Source organism: Pipistrellus hanaki (genome assembly GCF_964339955.1).
Source record: "Pipistrellus hanaki genome assembly, chromosome: 13".
Classification (NCBI taxonomy): Eukaryota; Metazoa; Chordata; class Mammalia; order Chiroptera; family Vespertilionidae; genus Pipistrellus; species Pipistrellus hanaki.
The window spans coordinates 29,344,122-29,363,857 of record NC_140515.1 but is presented as its reverse complement, the minus strand read 5'-3'; the positions used below and the strand labels follow the sequence as shown (position 1 = coordinate 29,363,857).

Sequence of the window (19,736 nt, the reverse complement as noted above, 5' to 3'; positions counted from 1 at the left end):
GAGAAAATTGGACCGGGTCAAAACCCCTCCAGGGTGGGACAGGAGAGCAGGTAAAACAGAGTGCTTACATGTAAAGGCTGGGTGTGAATGCTGTCTTGGCTCAATAAGTATTCCTTAAGTGAAAGAAAACATTACTGAACCTCAGTTTCGTCATCAGTAAAAGGAGAATCCTTAGTGATTAGTAAGGATTAAATAAGATGTGTGGAAAGTGCTTAGCACAGGGACTGACATTCAGTAAGCACTTGATTTAATGGGAATTACAGTGATTGTCTCTCAGACTCAGGCCTCCAAAGCTCAGCTTCGTGGCAGCAGGACCTGGCATGGCACACGCGTATTCAGCTGAAAGGATGCATGCCGAAGTGTCAGTCTGGGCCCCTGTCTCTCCCTTCAGCCATGGACCATCTGATCTGACACTGATTGACACCTGCCTGCTGGGTGGTTGAGGCTGTTTTCTTCCTCTCCCCTCTTTTTCCCAGCTATATGCAAATGATTTCAGTTCAAGTAATGCGCTAATGGAAATCCTAATGCATTAATAAATGTTTAGTGAGAGAGAGTATGCATGATCATAAGTAATTACACACTCAGCGGAGGAGTTCTGTTGGCACAATTGTCTGGCTTCTTTTCTTCATTTTCCTCCATTATCTCCAAAGAGAGATGCAGAGGGAGGCAGGGAAGAAGGGTGGGGCAGGGGTCCAGCTCCTGCACTCACCCCTCTGCAGCTGCTCCCCTCTTCATCCCTCCAGTAGGGACCAGTGTTGTGCTCTGTATCAATATCTAATCATGAGGGTGGTTTTCGACATGTTCCCTTTCTCCTGCTGACAGGACTTTACAGGATGCGCTTGCTCACGCCCTCCTGGGCAGGCAGAGTGGAAGGTGAAGGGAGTGGGCCCCCCGGACGGATAGCTCAGGGACTTCCCCTCAGGGCGGGGTGAGGCCCCAGCACCTCCACCCGTCCCCGTGGCCGTATAACGGAAATCATAACCCTTCCTCGCAGAGAGCTGTGAGAACTGAGACAACACATGAAACAAACCTGGCACAGAAAAAGTCCCCAGTAAGTATCAGCTCTCCCTCCCCAGCTTCCCATCTGCTACCCCCCATGCCCTTGAGCTATAAATCGGACATTGTTGATGCTCAGGGGAAGGGACCTTAGTGGGATCTCAAGAGGAACCACTCCCTTTAGGACCGGGATGGAGGGAAGGGAAAAGCCTGGGGTTGGGTTGGAGCCCATGTGGGGCTGGGGGAAAGGTGGTGGAGGGGGCCTGGCCCCAGCTGGGAAGTATAACCTCCAGGGAGGGCCCTCTTTGCCATCTTCTTTGGAGCCAGGTACTTTATTTTCTTGTCAAGATGGAGCCCCATTAAACCAAAATATATGAATAAATAAACCCTGTTCCCCTACTCACTACCATATTGCCATTTCGATTAGATTAAATTTTAAAAGAACACAAATATAATGTTCCTCTTGGATCAAATTAGAAACAGGTGCACTTTTGCATAAGGAAATTAAATTGCAGACAATATGAAGATTTGCTAAAATGCAGACACTGATGAAAATAAGTAGCCCCTTTATTTGTAATTATTGAGGCAATCTGTTTGCAAAGTGTACATGTTAATGGTCTGACAGTTCTCTGGACTCCAGCAGGCTGCCATGAACAACTCAGAACTGTGCTGAAAGTAACAGATTTTTTTTAGAAAATATATGTACATTCTCTTATCCATATCCTGGTGCTATTTACAAGGTATGAAATGCCATAAATGGGAATTCTGTGGTTACACAAGGCCCCTCCCTAAAATATAAACTTCATCTGGGCAGAACACACATTCTAACAATTTACCTCTTCCTTCTTTCTACTGCCAACTACAAGGTGGCCCAAAGGGAATGGGTGGTCCCCAGGGTGCAGGTCACGGGCTGGGGTCGTCAATATGTCTCCGGCAATAGGGGCAGTGGGTGTGCTGAAGTACCAGCAGCTCATAGTCCTCCGAGTGGAACATCTGAGGAGAGACGGCCGGGACTCTGGGCAGCCACTCAAGGAGTGCACCAGCCCAGAGCCTGGCAAAGACTGTTGCCCTTCCAGTGTGTCAGGTTAGAACACCAGACCTCGAACACCTCTGTCAGAGGACTGGGAGGAAGGGGTAAGGGTCTGTGGCCCATGTTTTCTAAATGAAGTTCAAAGGTGAGTCACACTTTCCCAGCCCTCCCGGAGTCAGGGTACATGCAGACAGAACATGAGTGTTCCAGAGAGCACATGGGATGCGACCCAAAGGAGGGAGGACAGCTGAGTCTCTTCTCCCAACTAGGCCTTGGTTGCTCAGAGATCACTTACACTCCTCCCAGATGCCCGGCCTCCCCAAGGGGAAATTTGGGAAATGGAAAAGCAACAGAAAGAAGAACCTGGACACCACACAGGAGCTGCAGGCAGTGGGCACAGTACCTGGAAGCAGGAGGGACACATGGTGATGGAGGCGTCCGGTAGGAAGGAGCGGAAGTACTGCCACTGCAGGGGCGGGGGCCAGCGCTTGATAAGGACTTCCCGACGGCTCATGGAACGCAGCACCGACCGACTCACTACCACGGGCACGAACTCCGAGCCACCTTGCTGCAGGGCAGGCAGGAAGCAGGGGGCCCTGGTGCCCTCAGTCACAGTAACACATTTATGTGGGCCACGATCCCAGAATCTTTGGGAGTGGCCAGGAAAGACCCCAGAGATTTCCCCCATCAAGTACCTTAACAGAACCCTGCCAGGTCATGTAGCCACTGTTGGCATCTCTACTGAGAGAAAGCCCACCACCTCCCCGTCCCTGGCAGCCCTGACAGGAAGTAGTTCTCCCTCACACCAAGGAATGTATACAGAAGAGACCTAAGACCACCCTCCCAATAGGCTTTGCGGGCCTCAGGAGCCCATCACTCACATAGGCACCTCACCTCAAAACTCAGCTTTGCCGTGAAAGGGTCATCATCTCCCATGGAATTCATGGTCTCGTCCAGTCTCAGAGTCTGGGAATCTGGAGGAGTCTGGTCAAGGATAGAACCTGAGGCCAAATAGGAAACAGGTCCCACCCTCCACCCAACATGCTGAGACTCCCAGGAGCTCCTCCAGGCCTCATGTGTCTCCCTCCGGCTCTGGGGAAGAGCGGCAGGGCTGGCGGGACAGGTTTCCAGATGGAGAAATGCAGGAAACACAGACCTGGTCAGGCCCCATGCTCAGGTGGGAAAGGAGGACAAAGGGCTCTGCGGCCCCACAGGGACCATGCCATGGCTCCATGGGCCTGCCAGCCAGAAGCACCAGGTGAACAGAGGCCAGAGGGCTGCTGTGTGTGGCTGTAGAAATGATGGGCCAGCGAACTGGCATTTCTTGGAGACACATAGCCAGGTGGTTTGCAGGCCATATTTCTGAGATGGCCTTGAAGGTCATGTTTCTTGGAGAAGGGGGTGAGAGCTCCTGCAGATCCCGAGGCTGGCCAGATTAGGCCGAAGGTCCCCAGGGAGCTGCCACCTCTGCCAGGAAGAGCTGATGTGAGGCCAGGGCAGCGGGACTCCCACACGAAAGGCCCCCCAGACTGGAGGCCGTGGTGTTGAGTCAGGTACAGGATGTGGCCTCACACAGCAGCAATAATCCAGCCTAAGCAGATGTATGTGTGCAGAGGACTGGTGTGTGAACAGAGTTTCTGTCTCCCTTCTTGACCTCTCCTCTGTCTTCTGCTTTTCAAAATGGGGTTCATGGCCCAGTGGCATTGGCATTACCTGGAAGCTTGTAGAAACACAGGCCCCAGATGAGGCCTGTCCATGCCGCCAGGTGGGCCTCTCCACTCTCTCAGCAATTGCCTGCCATGTCCTCGTCCTACCTGGCCCAGCCGCCCTCCAAGGCCTTCTCCTCACACCCAGGCCCTGAGCTCTGCTGGCACACACAGGGGTCAAGCCCGATGCCCAGGATACTGTTGCCTGTGATCTCCTGCCATTTGTTCTCACGCTTGTGTCTTGGTGCCTCCAGGTCAATGAGGGAGACGGCTTCTTCATCAGTGATCCCCTCCTCTAGGTAGAACTCGACCAGGTGCAGCACCTCTGGAAGACACGGGGCACAGGGAGGAGCTGGGGGATGGCACCCTGCAGGAAGCTGGGGGCTGGATACTCTCACCAGGCAGCCTGAGAGGTGAGAGGACCACAGAGTTCCTTCCTCACCCAGCAGCAGGCTTCTCTGAAATCAAGTAGACAAGCTGAGCAGCAGGGACACTCCTCTTGCCTGCCCAATGTCCGGGAGCAGGGGTGTGGTGGTGGTGGGGTGTCTGTGTGTATGGGATGAGAACTGGGCCTTCAGTCCCTCCTTCTTCCCCCCAACAGCTGGATGGGCTCCTCTCTGAGGGAAGAGGCTAGGCCTCTGCCCAGCTACTGGGAAGGGGCTTCTGATCCTATGTCAACATAGAAGGAACTGGACTCCCAGACCAAATGCCCGACCAGCAGCCTCTATTCCTGGGGCTTTTATGTTATGCAAAGCCTCACACAGGCTCTGAGGAATGGGTGCTTCAGGTTTGTGCAGCACTGTGCGTCCTGAATGACCCTATGTGTCAGGCAGGGTGACTGTCACACTGTCCCCACTTTACAAATCAGGACACATGCGACCAACAGGAGTGGGCTGAGCCCAGCCATTCACTGGGACCCCTTCCACCTGTGCCAGACTCACCATAGGAAGAGGCAGAGAAGATGAAGGGCTGGCGGCAATTGATGCAAACGTTGCCCAGGTTGTTTAGCAACGGGTTGTTGGTAGAGCAGCGGTAGCACAAGGGCACCAGCTCCTGCAAAACAAAACAAGGACCCCAGACTGGGCTTAGCTGCTAAGAGGAAAGGCCCTGGGTGGGTGGGTGGGGGCACTGGGCCGGGGCTCTGTGCTATGTGAAGCAGAGTAAGAGCCTACAAAGACTCTGGAGGCCTCATCATTTGGGGCCTGGACCCCTCCTTCACAGGCAGGACTCAGCAGCTATTCTCCCGGCAGGAATGCCAATAACCATGGCCACATTCACCGGCCACTTACTATGCTCCAGGTACTGTGCTCAGCACATCACCCGCACTGGCTCTTTCACCCTTACAGCCACGATGGGAAAGCTATTATGTGTGCCCCCATTTGATAGAGAAGGAAACCCAGGCTTAGAAAGATTGAGACATAGCTAGGAAATGGTGGGGCTTGGATCCGAAGCCATGTCTATCTGATGGCAGTCTCTCCTATGAGCTTAAAGAGGGGATTGTGAAAGAGACAGTAGTTAGCTGGGTTGGAGGAGAGAGGGCTGGGCATAGACATGGGATGGATTTACTGAAGCGCAATAACCTGGCTCCAGAAGGACGGCGGGCGAGGACTTGGGCTCCTAGGATGAAGTGGAGGCAAAGCCACCTGGTCATGGAGGGGTGGAGGGAGGCTAGGGACAGAGGAGGGCCACAGCAGAAATGGAACCTTGAGAGGGCCAGGAAGAAGATGGGGCAGGGCTGTGGGATTCAGGGGAGCCCTCTGGAGCACAGAGGGCTGAGTGAGCACAGAGGGACGGACAGGAAAGAGCAGGAGTTGGCAGGGAAGGGACACGGACACCTGAGCGCGTGCGTCAGGAATGTCCGAAGATGCTGCGAAAGAGGAGGAGCCGGAGGGGCTGTGACCCACCTCGTTGTCCTGGAAAGGTTGGGAGCGGATGGTCAGGCTGTCCAGCTCGATGGACTTCTGGAACCTGGCGGGGACGTACAGGCCCCGCAGCTGGTCGTAGGCGTGCCGGGCCAGTTTGTAGGCGCCCAGGGCCCTGCTCTGCTTGGCCAGGGTGAAGAGTGTTCTCCTGTCAATTACAGGGTTAAGGACAGCAAGGCCTACACTGGGGCCTGCGAGCTGGCACCACTTACCCTCAGAACGAGCCCAGTGCCAGAACACAGCTCATGCTGGTGCCAGGAGAGCACAAGCAGGAGCTTGAGGAGTACTTTGTTCCTTTATGGGATGTAAGTGTAATTCTCAGATATCAAGGCCCAGAGATCTTTTTTCAGAGATAAAGACAGTGCAGTTTCCATTATTTCAACCTTGTTTAGGTTCTCTGGGCCTGCTTTGGTTCATCTTGTACCCTGACCAGGACTAAATGGCTCTCCCCACCTTGCCCAGCCTATCAGCCAAGCCCTCCGACTCCAGTTCTGCCATGTACAACCTGGTCCCAGACTGCCTGGGGAGCTGCCCTCAGTCCAGCTTACAGAGGCCCCTGGGTGCAGCGCACTTCTCTCTGCCTCCCCTCCCCAAGGGCCAGGTGATTTCTGAGTGGCAGCCTCCCTTGCTCTCTGCGGCCTTCCTCTGAGCTCCTCAGACTGAGGCTGACAAGACTGTGTTCAATCTCAGGTTAGCTCCATTGTTGGATATACTCAGACCCAGCCTGACCTTCGTCCCCAGACCACCTGTGGACACTTAACCCACTTCCCCAGCCAGTCCCATGCCTCCTCCCCACTCTCCTACTGATGTTCCTGCTCCCCACACCCCAAGTGTGGCTCCTTCCACTCCAGCAGTTATATTTGTCTGTGTCTTCACTGTGGCTCCTCAAAGTCTGGGACTGTCTGGAGCTATTCCCAGGCCCCCAATGGCCAGCACAGGGTGAAGCTCAGGGCAGGGGTTCAACAAACACTGCTGACTTGAATGGAGCTGCTGGAATGGGTACAGTGCTCAGACCCCAGCAGGTGTGTCCTTGGCCACTCATTTGCAGGAGTTTCCGTCGCTGAAGGCAAGACTTGATTTGTGGGAGTTTCTTCTGAAATGTAAATGTTGGGCCTGGAACCCTTTAGAAACACCTGATTAGCACCTCTGAGCCCTCTCCTGGGAGGGCTTTTTCCTCGCAGAAGGCAGGTCCTGTTGGAGCTGGAAAGGGGCTGAGAGAATGGCGAGATTTCCAACAGGAGGAGATGTTTATGTCCTTTATTACTTTCTGGGCCTTCTGGAAGCATTGGCCCTCTGCCTCTTCTCTGCTGATAGCCCTCCCTGTGGCTTGCACCAGCCAGAGGAGGGAGGAGGCCCCAAGGCCACTGCCTCTCCAGCCTGGCTCCCCAGGGCTTCAGCAGGCTGCAGCTCCTCTGGCACGTCATGCTCACTTCACCACCTGGCCTTTCCATGTGCTAGATACTCTCCTGGAACATGTACTCTGCTGTCGTCCCTGGTTACCTCAGCCTGTAGGATGGATATCACCTTCTCCAGGCAGCCTTCCTTGGCCAAGACCCTGGCTGCATTCCACTCTTGGAAACAGCATGCATCCCACTGAACCCGGCCCTGACAGGTTCCCTCTCTCCCACTAGACGGCAGCCTTGTTGCCTACTGCCTGGCAAGGGGCTTGGGGCACAACAGGTGCTCCATCCACCGGCCTCCCGAGGGAAGTCTCTAAAATTCCAAACCCGAAGGCCTGGTCTTCCTATAATGCAGTCACAGCCACATTTGTGGGTTCCCGGAGGGCTTGGAGAGTGTGCTGGCTGCAGACTCAGTGCTGGGTCTAGCACAGAGAACCCTGTAAACTAATCTTCTCTTGGCACTAGCCCCTCGGCTTCCCTGGCTGGGCCTCTTCTACAGCAAACAGCAGCGGCTGGGCAGGCTTTCTGCCTTCCCTGAGGGCTGCTGGAGAGAGGGAGGTTTTTGCCAGCAAAGTGCTCTGGAAAGAACTTCTCGGGGCCATTAGACAGGAGGGGTGGGATAGAGGTGGGGGTAAGAGAGAGGATACACTTTAGAGATGCCCAAGGGGGTGTCCTTGGTCAGGCTGTGCAGCAGGAACCTGGAGATGTTGAAGAGGGTTTCAGGGCGATGGGAACTGAACGGCTCCTCCTACAGTGAGAAAAGTAGACAGAGATTGAATTCCTCAAATGAGCCACTGCTGGGCCAGGCTGAAAAGCAGATGCCAATAATTCTAAGATACTTTAGTAAATGAGCAGTCCTGCTTAATGAGCACCTACTGTGTGCAGGGCATTTTATAGCTACTGTCTCACATGGTCTTTAACACAGTCCAGTGAGGGATGTATTGTCATCCTCACTGTACTTACAGGCAAATAAGGCCCAGGGAGATGATCTGCCGAGGTCACCCGCTAGAAAGGAGCAGAGCTGGGATTCAAACCCAGATCTGATCCCAAAGCCCAAGCATGTCTCCTGAGTGGCACTGCTTCTGGGGTACGTAATGATTCCGTTTCCCTGAGCTCAAACTGTCTCAAATTAGCTCGAAAAGAGAAGACATTTATGCAATTTGGGACATGACCATGCTATAAACCTGCAGGGAAGTAGTTAACCGACAGCATAAAATCTCATACCTCTTCTCTGCTCTCCAATAGCGGCCTGCCCATTCACTGCCCACCGAACATGCACATGTGGTGGAGCCCCTCAACTGCTCATCCCTGTGCCCCAGCACCTGGCATAGGCCCTAAAAGATGAGGCACTCAACACACATTAACTGAATGAGTACCTAGGGGCTGCCGGAAGCTCAGAACAGCAGACCAGAGGGAATTTTCTATCAGAAAGGGTCCATAAAAGGTTAAGAATACCACTTTGAAGGAATCTGGCACAGTGTGTGCAAACTGAGACTGCTTTAGATAAGAATGCCTAATTCAGGCCAGTTACCCCTCCCCTCTCAAGCACTTAAATGGCAATAAACTGACATTTCCTTAAAGGTCTTGCTAGACCACTCTCACCATGGAGCCATCAGGATGTAGGCCCTAATTGGTCTAAATTCACTAGGACTCACTTTACACCACTTCAGTTCAGAGCCCAGCATTCTCTCTCCAGTTCTCACTTAAATGTCTTTAGCCTCTGTTAGTTCCAAGAACCCAAGAAAACCTGAGACTGCATCCTTTTCTGGGTGACAGCCAGGAGAAGCCTGCCGCTGGTTACACTGCACTAGGTGAGAAGCTAAGAAATGTCCCAGAGAGAACAGGGGTTGGGGGAGTTCCTCAGGATTAGCACCTCTCCTCTGGGAAGGAAGCCATTATGCCAGGAAAGGTCTGCTGCTTCCCTTCCCAGTCTGCTCTGCATCAGAGCTGCTCTGCTGGGACCTGCCTGCCAAGCCTTAAAATACCACCTACCTCCACGCCTTTGTACGTGCTGTGACCTCTGCCAGGAATGCTCTTCCTCCGCCTCTGCACTTGCCCCATCCTTACGTACCTCCCTCCTCTGGGCTTCACCTTCTCGAGGGAATCCCTTGAGGGAACTTTATGACAACTTCTTGTTACTAGACTATGAGCTCCTCAGAGCTGTTACAGAGAAGAGATGCCCTGTGCTCATGCCCTGAGGTGCAGAGGAAGAAGAAGAGCAAAAAGAAAGAGCTGGGCTCAAAGTGACTCAGGAAAACTGATACTGAGCTGGGGCCGTGACTTTTGAGCCTAAATTGAGTTTGGGGTCTGCTTTCCACCTGGGCACCTCTTTGCCCCTCTTTTGTGCTAAACTCTTGGCACATTATTTGCTTCTGGGGAAAGTCTGGCAAGAAAGACTCTTCTGATGGGCTCTGCCTGAGCAGCTGTCAAGCCTGCATCTCATCTCCTCCCACACCAGGGCAGTGGTCTCAAGGGGCCTCGTCTGCCCTTGCAGTCCTTTCAGAGCCCCTGTCTCAGGTGCTCACCCGGAAAGAAGCCACTTTCCTGATTTCAGAGAGAAAGGGAGAGGGAGAGAGATAGAAACATCAATGATGGGAGGGAATCATTGATTGGCTGTCTCCTGTACGTTCCACACTGGGAATGGAGCCCACAGCCCAGGCATATGCCCTGACTGGGAATTGAACTGTGACCTCCTGGTTCATAGGTTGATGCTCAACCACTGAGCCATGCCGGCCTGGCAACCCTCATGTTTTATAGAGAAGGAAACTGAAGGCCATAGAGGGAAAGTAAATTGCTCAAGGTCATATAGCAAGCCAGTTGCAGAGCTAGGGAGGGACCTCAGGCCTTTGTTAGAACTGGGTCTTCACCCATCTAGGAGAGAGCCCCATGCACTGTTCACCCCTCACCATTTTAGACAGCCCTTTGTCTGGCTAACCTAGAGTCTGTCCGAGTCATCCAAACCTGAAGCAAGCAACTCGAAAGGCCCAATTTAGCTGGCTGACTAATTCAGAAGCCTGCAGCTTGCTGCATGTCAAACAAGCAGCCAATCAAAGAAAATCAAAGTTCCACACTTTGTTTCTCAGGAGAAAAGCGGGATTTCTCAGCAGGTCACTCTGCCCAGTGGGTTTACTTAAGACAAGTCCAGTGCCCCCATCTCAGTAGGCAGTGGCCCTAGCTTAGGCACCCATTTCCAGGCCATCTTACCGTGTACCGGTGAATGGCATGGTAGCAGTGGTACAGCTCAGCCAAGTGCTGGAAGTGGTGAAACTTGGTGAGCATCGTGTCCTTCTGGGCAGGATCTTCGGTGTGCAGTGGGAGGGAAGAAGGGGGAGAAGGAGAAGGCGTGTCAAATCAGTCTAGAAGGAAGAGCTAGGCAATGGCACTGTTGCCAGTTCTCCCCCAACGTCAGGACTATGCCAGGAAGAGTGACAAAGAGGTGCAATGAATGGGAAAGGTGCTCTGCTTAGAAGCTGGGGCCATCCCAAGACAGGGCAGAGCACTGTCTCAGTGTGGCAGAGCACATGGCCAGGGAAAGTCTGTGGATATTTCTCGCAGGTTCTCCCAGAGCCCACACTATGCACTCTCAGGTCATTCCACTGAGAGAGCACCAGCTAGGGCAAGAGCGTGGGTCACTGGCACTCAGACATACCAGAGGAGCTGGCAGGGAGGGTGGGCAAGGGCCAGTTTTATTCATGCTCACCTCAAGCCTCTTTCCACTGTGCTGTTCCCTATTAAAATCACAGACCACTGGCCAGAACAGAAAAATACCAACCTACAACCTGGCATGACAGTTATCAAACTGAAACCATGGCTTCTGTGAGGCTCACAGCAGCCTTGGGAAGGAAGGGCAGGGTTACCCCCATGCTAGAGACAGGACATGCTGCTGAGGAAGGAATTGGGACTTATTATTAGTCACCTAGCTGCCTCTAATTCCAGTGGTTTTCCCATTCCTGAATACTGGCCTCGGTTTAGTAAAGAACTCCCTCAGGGGGAAGTCTTGTGAATGAAAGAAACATTGAAACTATTTTTCTGCTTGGGATGAGTGAGAATCTGGAGTGTGTCATTGTAAAATGATCTCTTCTTCATCTTTTCATTTAATTAAAAACATTTTTAAAACCGGAGCTCACCCAGGTCCAGTTATGGGCTCCCAGGTAGCTGGGGAGAGACATGTTCTGAATTAGCCACTCAGGGTATGACACCCCCCCTCCCCCCCATCTGTAACCCCAGGATGGTCCTCATCCCATCTTTAAGCTTATGGGAAAACTGGAAAAAGATGACACATCAGATTAGGGCACTGCAAGGCAGGGTTACGGACAATACACCCAATAAACAAGCCCAAGGCTTTAATTAAAACGTCCCAGCTCTTTCGATGTTTATCTTGGTGCCAGAGCGGGGCCGGGGAAACAAGCGGCCTGGCTGTTGTTTACTTACCTTGAGCTATATTGAGGCACTGCATGGACAGCATCCAATAATAATAGGCAGCATCATTAAATCTGTTTTCTACCACCGCGTTGTTTGAGAGCTGCTCCAGCACCCTGACCGCTTCCCCCTGCCGCCCGGCCTTGTGGAACGCTGGAGGGGCACAAACACACACACAATTCAGGGCATCGGAGGGAATTTTGCAGGGTTTGCAAGGGGCTGCTGAGAAGTAGGACATTCATCGGAGCATCTGCAGCACTGCATTGCTGGGATGCGCCTCTCAGGCCGAAGGCTATAAATAACCTAGGCTATATCTTGAAAAAACTACAGTGAGATATGCTCCCTTTTGGCTGGGAAAAGGCAACCAACTTTGTAAAGGCACGGCAGCAAGAAAAACTTGAGGGACCGAAATGCAGGGCAAAGTCTAAAGATAAAACTGTTGTTCTCCGTCAGTGAGGTTTGCCCCTATCCCACTCCAGGGGAAATAGGCCTTGTGATTTCTGAGGTGACGCTAACAGGACCTGACACTTGAATGGGTTTGGTGGTTTAAAAAGTGCTTTTGTTGCTGACTACTTCACTGGGTCATCACAACAGACTTATGAAGACTTTGCTTAATGGGCTCTGCAAGGTGGAGGTGAAGCAGCCTGCCAGGGTCACAGAACCGAGCGCAACTCCAGTCCTCAGTCAGTGTCCAACTGAGTGCTTTCGGATGGCAACCTTGAAAAAAAATTGGCTTGGTTTTATCAACCAAACGTTTGTGAAAATAAGCCAAAAAGATCTCTAAATTGTTCCTATTCTATTTAAGAGAAATCTCTTGTACACACTGTGTGCCAGAACCTTGGGGTGCTGGGGCTGCCAGGGAAGCACTTCTAGTTGTGACAATTGCCCACGTATGGGCTCTCAGATGATCCAAATCCTCAGCTTTAGAGAAGGAAAAGGTCTGGCCTTTGTTCCGTTCTCATCCGTAATCTCTCATCTGAGTACCAAGTTACTATGGCGATGGATTCTTGGAAGGGCAGACGCAGACAGATGGATAGGTTGATATGTTTTGCCCAAACATGCAGATACTTTAACAACTGGGCTCTCTGGAAAAGCTGAAGCAGTAGAGAAGACGCTGTCTTTCAAAGGGGGCTTCATCGAGCTGAGGAGATTCAACAGGGAGACATTTGTTCCAAAACGTGTCTGGAGGTGGCAACCAGATAGGCGTGTGAGATGCTATGGAATATGACACACCCAACTTCAGTTAGAGGACTTCCCAAAGAGGCAGCAAAGCCGAGCAGACGAATCAGGTTCCCCAGCCAGCCAGCCAGCCAGCCAGCCAGATCTAGTCCAACTCGGGCTTTGTCACTCTCTGGCTTTGTGACTTTGGAGGGCACAGCTAGTTTCTGTGTCTCTGCAGGGCTGCTGCCCAGATTCAAGGTTATGTAGTTACATGCCCAGCCAGTGCCTGACATAGAAGGCAACCATATTTTTCAATTATTACTGCCAATTAGTTCTATACTCTCTTTCACTTCTATTTCAGATACTGCCACACCTAGAATGCGGCCCACTTTACCTGTGGAAATGCAGAGGAGCTGAGGATACCCCATTTATCTGGGCCAGAAATAGAACCCATTTCCATCCATGCCAGGGGAAAGTGTCAGGTGAGATGGTGCTAGACACTGTGCGAATCCTCTCATTTGTCCTCGCCCCAACCTGGCTTGAATTCTTTCTCTGTCACTTCCTTGCTGTGACATGTTATGCAAAATCCCTGTACCACTTCCAACCTCAGTTTTCTCATCTACAAAACGGCACCTACATCATAGGGCTTGTGAGGATTAAATGGGAAGATACATTTGAGGGCATGGTGCTTTGCTCAGAGGGGAGATAGGACCTGTGTAAGGTCCGAAGGCAGGTGAGTGATGGACTCAGATGTGTCTGACTCCAGAGCCCATGTTCTTTCCACTGCTCCCCAGTCTTTCATCAGTAAACACATCACATGCCCAGATAAAGTCGTACATCTTGGTAGTCTACAAAGGGAGGGGCTTAGCAGCCTTCCTGAAATGTGTATCTGGGAAGTGCCTTCTCTTGCTCCTTCTACAAGGTGCCAGTCTGTGTGCCCTACCTTTTTGGGCTTCCTCAAAACGATCGTTCTCTGCCAACCACTGAGCGTAGGGCATGTAGATGTCTTCTTTAAACTCAGGATGCTTCTCGCCCAGAGCAAAAGCCTGGAGGAAGGAACCAATGCATTTGTAATAAAAGGCCCTGCAGCCCCCTTGAAAACATGGCTCTTGGCTGAATCCATCAGGGATGTCATATTTTGCCAGCTTGACAACTCAGAGGGGGAGAGTGCTTTCCCCCACAACCCCCAGAACTGCAAAAACAAATCAGCTCTTTGAAAACAAAGGCAATTAACAGCTATATGCAAGCAACTGGATTCAATAACAACAGTCTGTTTCTGGACCACAGAAGCAGCACAGAATTGGAAACATTTTATTTTGAGGGTTTGCGTGGGCTCCTGTACTGCTGCAAACAGATTTCTTTTCATTGCAGGCGACACCTAAGGAAACAGAATTGACATTATCATCATCCTGTGTATTAGCTGTTAAAGATGATGATGGACTGGTGCTGTATGGGACCCGGTAACTGCTTCATCTAAGTCCCAGAACCACCTGTCAAGCAGAATTGAAAATGAGTCAAAGGGGAAAGTATGTGGAAACAGGGAGAAAGTTTGCCTGATACACAGCCAGGACCGAGTCATTCCAAGATGTTTTAATTTATGCTGCTCGAGAAATCTCCTGATAAGCTTATCTTGAGACGCCATTATTATCTCTGTCCCTGGCTCCACCTTTTCTCCTAAGGGATCATGTCACCTCACCAAATGGAGCCACTCAGAGGGCAGTCAGGAGTGAGACAACTCATACCCAGAAAAGTCCTACACTCTGGCTCTGTAAACTAGAACACGGTGGGTAGGGTAAGGACCAAAGGTGCAGTCTAATACTTTCATGGATGAATTTCAATCCAGGACACAGGTAGCCAGTGAGCTAGAGGGTGAGTTCAAGATACAGAGAGGGTAGCACATCACTGCTTCTGCATCCTCATCCCAGTGCTCTTCCTATTGGCCTGGCTAATTCTCTCACCTGCCTTTCAGCAAGAGGAGCCTAGGTCTTTAAGTGGGGCCAGGTAGGCAAGAAGGAGGAGGAGGAGGAAGTGACCTCTGAAATGGCTCTGGCAACCTGCACCTGGAAGTATGGGTGACCTTTTCTGCCACCCAGTAGGTTTTAAATGTCACACAGGTGTCTCTCCATGTCAGACCTGTGTCAGCCTGTGGTGCTGGTCAGAGACAGCTCAGACCAACAATGTGGGCTGTCACATTAACTCTCACATGCCCAGTCTCTGTCACAGGGCTGGTACAGAGCCAGCAGTCCATAAAGATGCTCTGAATGAATAAATGAGCAAACAAATGGGAAGCTAGTGTCAAAAGGCCCGCCAAAATACTCTGGCTTGGAGAATTCAAGGTTAAGTCTCCTGACTGCCACGCTATGTTCATTCTCACAATGAGGGCAGCTGCTTTCCATCTAAACCAATAAAAAGTCTCCTGTGGCCCAGGGCCCAGACAGGACCCCCTAACCCATGAAGCATATGGCAACCTCACCTCATCCCAGTGCTGGGTCTCCACGTGAAGCTGAACCAAGGACTTCAGGTCACCAATCTTCTGGAAGGTCTCGGCAGCATAGCCAGGGTTATCCAGCTTCTTGAAGTAATGAGCGCACATTAGCAGGGGCTCCCGCTCGGCCTTGTCCAGCTTGCGGGCGATGTCAATTAACCTGGAGAGGCAAGCACGCAGGGAGAAGATGGACCCCTGTGAAAGGAGCCTGAGGCAAGGAAGCGGATCTTCTTGAGGGCAGGCTCCGTATCACTTCATGTTGATGCCCAGTTCTCCATATAGTATCACGGCCCCCGGTGCTCCAGGAGGTTATTAAATGAGTGAATACACACTGAGAAGCAGTGCCCAGTGACAGGGAGAGGTTGCCTGCCAAAGGACACTGCTTCCCTGTCCCCCCATCATGAGCCTTTCATGGGAGTTACTAAGCTATCCAGCAGGAACCTGGGGAGAGAAATGAGCATCTACTGATCACCTACTATATCAACAACAGTGCCAATAGTTTTCACATGTGTGATCTCATTGAATCTCCACCACCCTAAGAGGTGGTACTGTTTTCCCATTTTACAGATGAGTAGACTAAAGGCTAGGGTGGAAGGTGACCAAAACTCTGCGGCCAGGAAGTGGCAAAGGGCTCTTCCCACCACTGTTTTGAGAATTCTCATGGGAAAGTAGAGGCAGAGGCATGAAAATTCTTCAGTGACAGAATCTCTAGAGGAAGAGGCTTGTGTGGGGCCTGCTCTGAGCTCTGGAAAAGAGGTCTTCAGGCACTGTGCCTCACTTCCTGGCCAAGGTGCCATCCATTAGTGAGGGGCCACAGGGACCACTTGCTCAACACTTCTTCCCAGTAGTGACTGGCTCTCCCACTGCTTGTGGAGACTTAGGGGCTGAATGAAATGTGCTCGTTCCCTCTGGTCAGGCCAGGATTTAGGGTAAAACCAGCTTTCCCAGGGGAAATGGGTCCTACCCAGCTTGCTCTTTGTGAGAAAGAAAGGGGAAGCAGCTGTAACAGATTCCTGTCTCAGAGACAGGCAAGCTCAGGAAGGCCTGTCAATCTGTACTTAGAATAATAATGGATCTAAAAATAACACTTCTCAGGGGAGAAATGACACATTTTAGGGAAAGGTGGCACAGGCAACCCCTTAGAGCTCCCCAGCCCCACCCGTCAAACCAAATGTCCCTGGAGGAGAGGCACCTTTTACAGCCAGACCTGGAAAAGGGCAGAACATGCTGCATGTCTCTTTCCTGAAAATATGTAAGTCTCCTCAAGGTAACTCTGGCACATATCAGTTGCAAAAGAAAGTGACATGAAAAACTTGAGGGAGAGAGGGACTTAAATCTGCCTGGCGCTCTCCTGTACCATCCCTTTTGTGAAAGAATAATTTTGGGGGTGAGGTGAATCTGTGCCTCTTTCTTCAAGAAACTTTATTCTTGGACACACGTCAACCACATAGTGGGGTTCACAGGGATGATCTCGTTATTTATCAGCCCCTCTCCTGCCCCGGGTTCTATCTGGGCCACCGCTCCCTACAAACTACAGTGTGGCTTCCAGAGCAATCAACAGTTTTGAAAGTTCAGACTCAGCTGACCTCAGAAACTGCTCCCTCAACAGTCATGGCAGTGTGTGCACATATATGTACACATGAGTATACATATGCACGTGTATGAGAATGAGGCCCACTTTTTCTGACCTTCCCCTGGAGGTGTGATGCTCTCAGAGTCCCAAGACTGAATCCATCCCCTTTCCAGCAGCCCCACCCAAGCCTGTTCCTCTTCTGTTCTCTACCTTGGCAAGTGGCATTACTGACTACCAGTCCCAGGTCTCAGAATCAGTCTACAATTCCCTTGCCTGGCCCACCCCAAACACCCCTAATTCAGTTGGGTCTTATCAGTTTTTGCCTACTCCGTGCCTCTCATTCATTCCCCCAGCCAGCCTACTACAGTGACCACTTACCTGGTCTCTCTTCCTCTGGTTTTCCCTCCACTCTACACCCTCTGCCTGAGTGGGCTCCTGACAGCACAGTTCTGTTCAGGGGTCCTCACTGCTTACTGACAAATCTAAATGCCTCAGTCTGACACCAAGGCCCTCCCAGAGTGGCCAGCACAGATCCTTCTGCCCACAGCCAGCTGTCCTTCACTCTCCCCCTCCTACACCTTTTATTCTGATCACAGCCAACCCATTGAGCTGTGCTTCTGGCCTGTACATCCTGCCCCTTCCTCCTAGCTCTGCCTCTTGAAATTCGTCCAAGATCCTTCATGCAAAGGCTACTTCAAGGAGAAGACATCCATCGTTCCTTCTATGAGAATTCAGTTCCAATTCTCCTTTTCAGTTCCTACCATTATAGGTATTATGGGCATTGAAGACAGCCACATCAGTTTGAATGAGGCTCAGCTCCACAATTTCCCAGCTATTTGGCCTGTGTGATCATTTGGTCCTTGAGCCTTGGTTTCCTCATTTGGAAGAGGGGCATGGAAACACCCAGGCTTAGGGTGTCAGCGAGAACCAACTTCTGCAAGGTATTACAGTGCCTGGCTCGTAGGGAAAGCTCAGGGAAGGGCAACTCCAATGCTTGGGTGTTTCCTCCTCACTCTCTTCTATTCTTTCCCCCAGAAATTTGCTAAGCTCCTCAAAGACAGAAAATGCCTCATCCAATCTCTGTGTCTCAAAAACCTAATCACTATCACATTCGGATTAAATCTTTAGAGAAACACTATTGTTTTCCTTGTCAGTCAAATCCAAGAGCTAACAAGATACAACATGCTGCCAAATGCTTCTTGGGGCAGGGACTGAAAACCTACATGTCAATCCAGCCATGGTCACCGCTGATCTCTATGGCCTTGACATGCTCTCCAGCTGAGATGTACATCTCCACAGCGGCTTTGGGCTCATTGATATTTCTAGCCCAGTCAGCCTGTTTGGTGATTAGCATCTTTGTTTCTTTGGGGTCTCCAGATCCAAGGAAATCCTGAGGAAGCACAACAAACAAAAACACTCTGAATTAGAACTTCCTGCTGCCAGCATTACATCAGGCTGCTGAAAGCTGGAGTAAGGAAGGGCTTGTTTGGCTGAAGCAGGAGATCAGGATGCAAGTGTGAGCCCATCCCTACAGAGCTGACTGAGGGGCAGTCCCAGGTGTCTGGGAGGAGTGCTCACAGGCCGCCCCACAGGTGCCTCTGGCGGGAACTGGGACAGTGTCAAGGACTATGGCCTTCAACATTTCCAGTCCTGCCCACTAACGCATATTTGTTCTCTAGCTAAACAACCCTTTCCGGACTCTTTGCAGTACTGTACACAAACTTATGAGAAGATTTCTTCTCTCTCTCTTTCTGCGTGTGTGTTTGATATATGAGTGAATACTTCAATATAGTGACTCTACAACCTGGTTGCACAATTTCAAATATTCTAACTTACAATCTTTATTTAGATATTAGGGAGAATGCCACATGCCCCAGAGTGAGGCTGAGCACAGTCCCCTAAACTTAAACAGACAGAATGATTTAGAGTCTAGAACAGCCCCTTTGCGCCCTCCTCCCATCACCACACACAGGAGGTACTATTCACATCTGTTTTCTGATTCTATTCAAGTTCTTTTGCCTGGACTTAGGGCATCTCCCATTGGCTTTGCCCCCAGGTGTTTGCCTAGGGCAGATAAGGAGTACAAATGTTACTGGTTAATTCCTTCTCAACTGGACAGTATCAATTGTCTGGAGATCAGGTCTGCTGGGGGCTAAGAGGGCTCTGAGGCAGGGGAAGAGGCTGTGGATTTGCAGGCTCTCAGGGTCAAGTCTCAGGGCCTATGTGCCTTCTACCACCGCAGGGGGCCTCCAAAGGGGCATGCCCAGCTTCCCTAGTGGCCCTAGGATGCATGAGAAACAGCCTCAGAAAATCACCTCTTTTCAGTCAGAAAGTCACCTAAAATACATACGTGGGAGTTTGCCATAGTTGAGGTATGGTACTGACATTTTAAAAGGTGGGGCTTTTCAAAAAAGGATATTGAGAGCTCGGAGCACCCAGATCTGCATAACTAGTAAGAAGCGGTTTGTCTTAGGAATAATGTACCCTGCAGAGAGTGCACTGTCAACCTCACAAAGTCTAAAAAAAGCACTCCTTTCCCCACGATTAGCACTCACTTGTCAGGAAAGTACAGTCAATGTATGCTAAAATCCTACTTGAATAATTAGCTCTATTTTTTCCCCCCTCCATTTTCTTTCAGGGTAATTGTGTAGCCCCTAAAATAATATTAGATTGGCCTAAGACAACCATTTTAAAGGGGGGAAAGAGCATCATTTATCCTGACGCTGGGGGTCCAATAAGAGATAGGCTAACCTCACTGGCCTTTGGTCCTTCTGGAGTTCTCAGAGGAGAAGGGGTTTGGAAAGCAGCTACTATCTGAAGATGCCTAGTTTGGGCCACTACAGAATAGTCTTTACTCTTGACAACTACTGCAATGTGTACACTTTATGCCAATGCAAAACTGGAAACTTTGCTAACCTGGTTGGTCAAATGAGGTTAGCAGCTGGGGGAAAAGGTAAAGAGAACAGAAATAGCCTTCAAAGTGAGTACTCAGTGGTGACTACAGTAAGAAGGCTCAGAGACCAAAAGCAAGCCATAAATGTGCA

At 51.0% G+C, this 19,736-nt stretch overlaps 1 protein-coding gene across 2 annotated transcripts in view; it reads right to left on the bottom strand.

Annotated features, from left to right (window-relative positions):
* Nucleotides 1-1,542: 1,542 nt before the first annotated feature.
* Nucleotides 1,543-19,736, bottom strand: part of IFT122 (intraflagellar transport 122) — a 69,496-nt gene continuing 51,302 nt past the window's right edge. For both annotated transcript variants that reach the window (XM_084902559.1, XM_084902558.1), the window contains 12 exons: nucleotides 17,916-18,082; nucleotides 15,108-15,279; nucleotides 13,578-13,680; nucleotides 11,486-11,626; nucleotides 10,259-10,353; nucleotides 7,702-7,802; nucleotides 5,637-5,802; nucleotides 4,674-4,785; nucleotides 3,932-4,057; nucleotides 2,921-3,000; nucleotides 2,430-2,594; nucleotides 1,543-1,989 (listed from right to left, as the gene is read on the bottom strand). In XM_084902559.1, coding sequence (XP_084758685.1) covers nucleotides 1,900-1,989; nucleotides 2,430-2,594; nucleotides 2,921-3,000; nucleotides 3,932-4,057; nucleotides 4,674-4,785; nucleotides 5,637-5,802; nucleotides 7,702-7,802; nucleotides 10,259-10,353; nucleotides 11,486-11,626; nucleotides 13,578-13,680; nucleotides 15,108-15,279; nucleotides 17,916-18,082 — 1,518 coding nt within the window. In that variant the 3' untranslated portion in view covers nucleotides 1,543-1,899. The remainder of the gene's footprint in view (nucleotides 1,990-2,429; nucleotides 2,595-2,920; nucleotides 3,001-3,931; nucleotides 4,058-4,673; nucleotides 4,786-5,636; nucleotides 5,803-7,701; nucleotides 7,803-10,258; nucleotides 10,354-11,485; nucleotides 11,627-13,577; nucleotides 13,681-15,107; nucleotides 15,280-17,915; nucleotides 18,083-19,736) is intronic.